At 38.5% G+C, this 8,153-nt stretch overlaps 1 protein-coding gene across 6 annotated transcripts; it reads left to right on the top strand.

Moving 5' to 3' along the window:
- The first annotated feature begins 1,143 nt into the window (after window positions 1–1,143).
- Window positions 1,144–6,441, top strand: LOC115726029 (glutathionyl-hydroquinone reductase YqjG-like). 6 transcript variants are annotated; one of them, XM_048285428.1, is made up of 7 exons: window positions 1,274–1,289; window positions 2,690–2,780; window positions 2,870–3,094; window positions 3,167–3,343; window positions 3,472–3,696; window positions 5,273–5,401; window positions 5,968–6,441. In XM_048285428.1, exons 3-7 carry the CDS (start codon window positions 2,882–2,884, stop codon window positions 6,196–6,198), a joined length of 975 nt encoding a protein of 324 aa, XP_048141385.1. In that variant the 5' UTR covers window positions 1,274–1,289; window positions 2,690–2,780; window positions 2,870–2,881; the 3' UTR covers window positions 6,199–6,441. The 6 variants fall into 6 exon arrangements, with proteins under 6 accessions (XP_030511596.1, XP_030511597.1, XP_048141385.1 ...); XM_030655736.2 differs by lacking the exon at window positions 2,690–2,780 and having other exon boundaries at window positions 1,144–1,289; XM_030655737.2 differs by lacking the exon at window positions 2,690–2,780 and having other exon boundaries at window positions 1,164–1,289; window positions 2,875–3,094.
- Window positions 6,442–8,153: the final 1,712 nt, after the last annotated feature.

Below are 8,153 nucleotides of genomic sequence, written 5' to 3'. Positions count from 1 at the left end.
ATATCTTAGTTCATTTAAATTTGGGTTATCTAGTTTCACGATGATTAATCTCCTTCGTATCATGTTTTTTTTTTAGTTCAACGAAGAGTAAAGCATTTTCCTTTTGGAAATAAAAAGGACCAATCTTTAGTAATTTCAGTTGTTACAAATATAAACACTGAAACATTCGGCCCATGCAGGGCCATTTGGGCTTGGCCCAAAACAAATTATATAAACAGGCCTGAAGACTAGCCCGACCATTTTGAGCCTGTGAATTTCGGGCCGAGTTGGGCTTTCGAGCTTCTGCTCTTTTATTTGCACCCCAATTCGTGGGTGGTGGGCCGGCGGCAGTTGGTGGGGATGTTGAGGGGAGACTCATGATTTCGAAGTCGAGCAAGATCGGGAAATTATATGACAGTACTCTTGGTTTTGTTCACTCCTTTTTTTGTCTTTCTGGAAAAATGGTAGGACAAGTCTTGAAACTCGTAATTTTCGTGAAATTGAGTCCTAAAGCTTATTCCTTTCCTTGAAATCCTGAAACCGAGTCATTTTGCACTATGCATGTGGTGTTCTTTTAGGGGTTGATATGGTAAATAAGCTTAACGCCGAGAGAACAGACATGCTTTGCTTTGCTAGACGAAAACTCTGAATGACATTTTAAATTTTTTGGCATTTCTTCACCAACAGATGATGAGAAACAAGGTTAAGAGGGAGATCACTATGCTGGCTTATGACAACTTGGTAAACCCATTTCAATGGGGATCTCTTCTGTCCATCGAACAACACTTGCGCTCTCAAAGTAACTCTTTACTCTTGAGTTCAATAGAGCTTTCATGTTTTCCGATGAAAAACAAGTGAACAAGCTGCATTGCATCATCCAAGCTTTGAGTCAAAAAAATACATCTGATCTTGCTCCGCGGCTGCTTTCTACCAGCCCTTCAGAGCTCTTGGAAGTCTACTGGTGAATTTGAGAAGTACCTTATATGTATTGCGCTCCTTAAGATACTTAGTACTTAATCAAGCATGAAACTCTTGGAGTCGTTCGGGCTATTTATAGTTAGGGGATATCATCTAAGGCGAATTTCTGATTGGATTCGAACAGGTGTGATAGGCCGACACAGCCCACGGCTGAAGACAAAGCCTATATAACCAGACAAAATCAATCTCCACTTTTGTCGTGGCAAGCGTGCCATGAACGAAGTATAAGAAACGGGACCATGATCGCATCTTGTTTCAAGCCCAACTTTGCATCTCCACTTGGTCCCAGGTCCAACTTCTCTCTCTTGCTGCGCTCTCGGATTCCGTCGAAGGTATCGCTGCCATCTTTGTCGTGTCGTCCTTTGCTGCTGAAGTTTGAATCCATCTTTGAACTTCAATGATCGAACGCCCCGCAAAAGTTCTTTTTGTTTTCTTCCACTGAGACCGAGTGTCTTTCCCAGATGTCGACCGGCTGTCTTTTTCATCGGTCTTTCTTGTTTCGGTGGAGTTTTTGGATGGGGATTTTGGTCGGTGTCGGCCTGTCGGGTACTTAATTTTGCGCTGCGTTTAGCTGGTCGCTCGTGATCGTTCCCATGTGACTGGATGAGGGAGGGCTGATAACTTTCGTGCAAATATGAATGATTTTTTTGCCACTGCTGGTGCCTGAACTTGTGATCAAAACTTTTGGTTTTGGCTCGCCGTGTCAGAGAATCCCATCTTTGGTTAGAATTGATGGGAAAATTCCATGTGTTGCGGTCGAGTTGATGACGGCTTTGTGGCTGTTGAGGGTGTGGCTTTCAGTGGCCATAATGGTTCCTTTCTTAAATCTATCGGTCTTAAGCGGTGGATCATGGAGCCATTGGTCCATCTGGTTCAAACCCATCCAGCAGATTCCAACGTTCTGGATGGATCGGGGTTTCATATACCCGGTCGTACCCAGTAAATTTTGTGTATCGTGTCGATGTCAACTTCCATGAAGTTTCTGCTGACTGTGAGTTGGAGGCTGTCTACAGCCACAGGCCTACAAAGTTGCTGTCAATGGCGATTTGGCGGCCATTACCACTTGCAGTTGATGGCAACTTTTCTGGGTGTTGATGCTACTTCTTAGCTTCGCTTGCACTTTGTGTTTTTTTTTTTTTTCGTTTCCCTGCAATAGTAAAGGTTGAAGTGCAGTAGATGCTGATTGGAAGTCTGCAAATATCAAAGGACTCGAGCCTTGTCACTTCGATTTGGCTTCACTTCATTGTTGGAGATTGTTGAAAGGCAATTTTGGTGGAAAAACCTGCAGAGAGATAGTGGATTTTTCTTTTTCTGGACATTTTTTAACTTTTAACAATTACTAGATTCCTCCTTACTGAATACTTTTTTTTTTTTTTGGGGGGGATCAAAACCTTACTGAATAGTTAAGAGGAACCAAATGCTTGGAATTTGGTGTTACCGATTTTTATCCCATGTTCAGCAAAATTTTTGCATAAAATTCCATCTACTTATTCCAAACTCTTGTTTACGCTTTTTGTTTCTTTCCATTAATTTGAGCTGACTGTATGGTTGGATTTCTCTCTCCCTTCAAGTGTTTTTTCATTTGTGTTATTTGTTGAATTATCATAAAAATTGCCTCAGAAATTAATCAGAAGAGAAAAAATATTTCTAGATAAATTCCTAAGTGTGTGGATTATGTGAGAACTAAGTATAAACTTTATAGAATATCCTTATTCCATGTGTTTTCCTGTTGGTGTTTTGAGCTCTAAACTTCCACAATAGCAGCTTCAGAATTTGTTTAATCAGTTGGTGAATTTGTAAGGAAAGAAATGTTTTAATTGCTTGTAAGATCTCTTTCTTTCCAGTGTAGCTACTTCTGTGTTTTGAGATGATAGACTCTTTAGCTGATCATGTTTTCCTGTTGAGTCCCCAGAACAGTATTCAGATGGCTCGGTCTGCGCTTGATGAGATGTCCGATTCTGGTGCTTTTCTCAGAACGGCTTCAACATTTCGTAATTTTATTTCAAGGGATCATAGTTCACAGTTTCCAGCAGAATCTGGACGGTATCATCTTTATATATCATATGCCTGTCCGTGGGCGTCCCGGTGTCTTGCATACTTGAAGATCAAAGGACTCGACAAGGCCATCAGTTTCACGGTAAATTGGATTTTGGGTTTGGGTTAAATAAGCATTGACTTTACTTAATTGGGATTTCCAAACATTTTTCAGTCAGTCAAACCTCAGTGGGAGAGAACAAAGGAAGGCGACGAGCATATGGGATGGGTTTTTCCTTCTTCAGATACTGAGGAAGCCGGAGCTGAACCTGATCCTCTTAATGGCGCAAAAAGTATTAGAGAGCTTTACGAGTTAGCTAGCACCAATTACACTGGGAAATATACAGTCCCTGTAAGTGACCTTATCCTGATCAGTGTTGCTATTTTTTCTTTCTTTCTTCTCAAGATCGGCGTTCATTTCTCTGATCTTTTTCATTTGTTGTCTCATCTGATGAGGTAAAACTTCTTCTTTTGGATTAGGTTCTATGGGATAAGAAACTCAAAACAATTGTTAACAATGAAAGCTCTGAGATCATTCGCATGTTCAACACCGAGTTCAATCACATAGCAGAGAATGCTGCTTTGGACCTATATCCTCCTCACTTGCAAGCTTGTATTGATGAAACCAACGAATGGATATATGATGCCATCAATAATGGTGTCTACAAGTGTGGCTTTGCCCAGAAGCAGGGGCCTTATGATGAGGTAATTATCTCTTAGTTTGTACTTGCATGCAAGAATTGTCATTCCATTTGTTACTTAAAGCAAGAAAGAGTAACTTCATCTGGAGACCCGTTAAAACCACTTTCTACTGATGATAAGAGCCTTCGTGTCCCAGCGAAAATAGCTAATTTGTTGATTACAGTGTAGAAAATGAAATCCCCTATGCCACAGAAGCCAGGTCAAGGACCATTCCCTCTGAGCACATTTTCATCTGATAAAAACTATGTTGGGAAATCTCCGTCCCCAGGTTCTGGCACTGAAAGACCCTCATTAGCGCCGCAGGGAAGAGCAGGACAGGTGCAAAAGCCAGGTTCTTTAATCAAATAATTAGATAGATGTTTACATAAAAAGCAAAACTAAAGAATGAAAATTGACTACCACAAATAATCACCTCCCTCCCTTCTCTGCTTTCTAAAACACTGCTCATTATGTAAATGCTTAATTCCATTTGTCTGCTTCCTGTTTCCTGAATAAGAGTTCGTGGGTGGTGTGGTTGTTGGTGATTTTTCAGAAAATTATGCTGGCGACACCATAAAATACAGTACGTCCGGTTATATGAACCCAGTTGAGGGCCCTATCCCTAAGTCTTGATATATGACCATTTCCTTAAGTCTTGGAATATGGAACCAGTCGAGGGACCTATCCCTATTGATTTCACATGCTTACTTTAAGAGAGGCAGTTGTCTTGTTCTTAGGGCCGTGGCCGGTGGAGGCAAAAAGGTGGTTTATTTGTGGACTTGGGAAGAATATGATGAATTAGCTTGGGAGGTTGTGTTCGCCCTATCATGTGATTCAGCGTGCATGCATATGCATAGGAGATATTGGGAAGTTAATTAAAAGATACAAGTTGTGGTGGGCATGGTGGCTGGCCGTAAGACAGTGCTCCAAGAACAAGAGAGAACTTTGACTTTTGATGCTGAATAACAGCAACCATATTCCCAGATGACGGGTTTGCATTGCTTACCTATGTAGAGATTTATTCAGGTGTTTGATGGCTGGTCTAGCTAGAGAAGTATAGAGAATTTGATTTGATTTTGTGCTTCTTTTTCCCTATTTGATTAGCTTTTACGATGCAAGAATTGACTATCTAATTATCTCTAGTTGGTGCACATGGCTGATTATTCTTTGAGTGTTGATTGAGTTGGCGACTATGAGTCTTTAATGATGTCATGTCAGCAAACGCTTAGTGCTAAAATTTTGATCCGTCTTGTCAGCCAGGTGTATTAGTATGGTTCTTTAATAGACAGGTTTGGTTGCTGTGAATCAGGCTTTGTACTGTAAACACTACCTGTCAAAACTGGTCTTAATCAACATTCACTTCTTCACGTCAAAAAACATTCACTTCTTGGTTTTCCATTTAAGTGTGACTACCTTTAATTTTGCTTGAATGGTGATTGAGACTGCTCACGGAGAATCTTTTTTCCAGCGGCAGTGTCTAAACTTAAATCCCTGAATTGCCAGGTTGTGTGGGTGGATAATTTTAATTTACCCAAATAATAAGTCTGGTGATTGTAATTTTTAATGAATCTTTTATGATTAAGTGTCCTTTTCCCTTCAGGCCGTAAACAAATTGTTTGATGCTCTGGACAAGTGTGAAGAACTACTTGGCAAGCAAAGATATATATGTGGGAATACACTCTCTGAAACGGATATTCGGTTATTTGTCACCCTGATAAGATTTGATGAGGTATGGCCCTTATTATTTTGATATATTCGGGAATTTCGGGGTCATTTCTTTGATTTAAACAAGCTAGCACTAAAGCTTAAAAAGCTATATGAATCTCATTTTACAAGAACTAGGATAATCGTGTCTCAGTTGAATGACTTCCATTGTCATAGAAAGACAAGGGACAAGTATTCAATAATCTTTTCTCTAAGGAAAGCTCTTTTCTTGGACCAACCAACGTCTAAATCTTAATGTTCTCTGAGAAAATAAGTTTGGTAAGATAAAAATGAAAACTATACTTCTTTTTATGTTTTTCGATAATCATTTGTAAGTTTCTTGATAATCATGCCAGGAAACTACCCTTGTTGTTTTCTGTTTTTCTTTTTTCTTTTCCTTTTGAAAGAGAAACAAGTGGATGAGCAAAGTGAACGCATGTCAAAATCATTAGAGAATGCCAAAATAAAAAAAATTAGGATGACTTTAGGTTTATGAGGATCTACAATCACTATTTTCTGTGGAACTCTTCCGAAGATCCTTTGACTGTATCAATTCAATTATCTTTTGACTTTGCCATGACTTGATGACAGGTTTATGTGGTTCATTTCAAGTGCAACAAAAAGTCGCTTCATGAGTACCCGAATCTGTTCAATTACACCAAAGACATTTTCCAAGTGCCCGGCATGAGTAGCACTGTCCATATGGAGCACATCAAGCGGCATTATTATGGAAGCCATCCGACTATCAATCCGTTTGGTATCATCCCTATTGGCCCCAACATCGACTACTCTTCCCCTCATGACAGAGATAGATTTCCCTAATCGACGATCCCCTCTTCTACGGAGGCATTGGGATGTTGTGATGTTATTTGCAGTCTTACAGTGTGCTGAACACAATCTAATAATGGGTCGGGGACTGCCCGAGGGTTCGTAAGGTTTGACATCTGTGGTCCCAGCCCGTGCTGGAACATTCTGTGATTTTCATGCGTTGTGTACCATATGTGTTGTGTTGTGTATGTTGTGGATAGTACCATGGATATGATGTAGAATTTGTGGATTGTGGTATCTTGAGTTGTAATATTTGTCATATTAGCTGCATCTTGGTTCTTCAATAAGCATTGGTTAAGCCAAGAATTCTTCTGGGAATATTGCTGAAGACAGGTTTGTGTGAGCTATCTACATATATGGTCATAGACAGATGCTTTTGGACCTGGAAGGATTTGATTGACAGAGTTATGCGAGTTCAAGGATTTGATTAAACAAATTTAAATTTAATGACTTGATTGAAAAAATGAATTCATAAGTTCAAGGCCCAAAAGTGATTTTTAAAAAAAAAGTTTTAAGGTCCGATTGCATTATTTTTGTCAAAAACTGGTTTTTTTTTTTTTAATTTTAGGACTTGATTTTTGTTTTTTTTTTTTTAAAGTTTTAGGATTTAGATTGCACTTTCGTAACAAGTTTTAGGGTTTAATTGAACGTTTTGAACGTTTTATGTTTCAATTGCATTTTTGTGATAAGTTTTAAGACTTTCAATGCATTTATTTCTTATAAGAATAACTAACTGAAATTTGGAAGAAACTATCACGTAAATTTTTTTAGAAGCAAAAAAGTTCGAAAAATAGTTTATCCAATCCCCCAACATATTAGGAAATTGCATGAAAATATCAAGTTTCCTTAAAAAGATTGAAAGAGGGCAACTAGTGTATTTGGATTGAGGGAAGTAGGAGGAGATGAAGGGGAACAAAAAAAATTAGGAAAATTATTTCTGTTATTGGGCTAAATAAAATTAAAGGGAAATAGAGGGAATGCGCTCTGTTAGTAATATATGGGATGGAAATCGTATGATATAAAATAGGGATGAGTATATACTGTCAATTTTCTCAAAAGTATGTAATAAAATTTGGTATTACTTTGATGATAAATAAATGTGATTTTATCAAAATTTTATACTAATTGTATGACGATTGAGGAAAACTACAGGACCATTCGAATTGCGGGATTTTGTAAAACCTTGCTTCTAATAAATTTATTGTCTCGGAACTTCTTACTATCTAATGAGAAATCAAACGGAACTGGACTTTACATGACCTAATGTATCATAATAGAATCAAATTTTGATATGCAATTGATAATTGACATTGATACATCATTAATTGACCGACGAAAAGATGTCAACTATATTGGAAATCGAAGTATTTTTTTTTTCCGAGTGTAATTCAACAAGTTTTTTCTACGTGTATAGCACATTATATTTCAAGAGAACAAGTATTTCTCCACAAATTCAGCAAAAGTGGCCGGAGACGAAATTTTTTATATATTGGAAATCATGTATATGAGCATAATACAAATAAAAGTACTAGTATTTTCCAATAGAGAAAATGAGAACTGACAATTTCCTCCCGGTGCATATTTTATTTTCTAAAAAAGCGGGATTAAGGAAAGGAGGTGACACGACTGAGCATTTTATTTTCAGACTACCTTCTACTTGATCTATAAATATGATTAGGCAACTTTCCGGTTGGTAGCTATGTTACACAGACATGCCCCCTTAAACCATTTTTCATGTGTCCAACACGTGTCGATATGTGACACCTGTGTGACACCCATCCGACATGCTGGGACATGCTCCGAAACATGATCAAGGTGTCCTAGCTAGGACATGTTCCGACACGCGGTCAAGGCCTCCTAAGACACACTTAGACTCACGAGTCCAAAGATTAATTCATGCAAATTTCATACTTCAAAACCGAAATTTGCACTCGCCCCATAAGCCTTTC

The sequence above is a fragment of the Rhodamnia argentea genome, chromosome 9 (genome assembly GCF_020921035.1).
Source record: "Rhodamnia argentea isolate NSW1041297 chromosome 9, ASM2092103v1, whole genome shotgun sequence".
Classification (NCBI taxonomy): Eukaryota; Viridiplantae; Streptophyta; class Magnoliopsida; order Myrtales; family Myrtaceae; genus Rhodamnia; species Rhodamnia argentea.
The sequence above is the reverse complement of the archived record's forward strand: the minus strand, read 5'-3'. Positions and strand labels throughout refer to the sequence as shown.

Excerpts from the sequence above, each read along its gene's own strand:
- LOC115726029 (XM_048285426.1), top strand. The coding sequence starts at position 1,919 with ATGTCAACTTCCATGAAGTTTCTGCTGACTGTGAGTTGGAGGCTGTCT. Across the intron at positions 3,344-3,471 it reads CTGGGAAATATACAGTCCCT|GTTCTATGGGATAAGAAACT; the intron begins GTAAGTGACCTT and ends CTTTTGGATTAG. Across the intron at positions 3,697-5,272 it reads AGCAGGGGCCTTATGATGAG|GCCGTAAACAAATTGTTTGA; the intron begins GTAATTATCTCT and ends TTTTCCCTTCAG.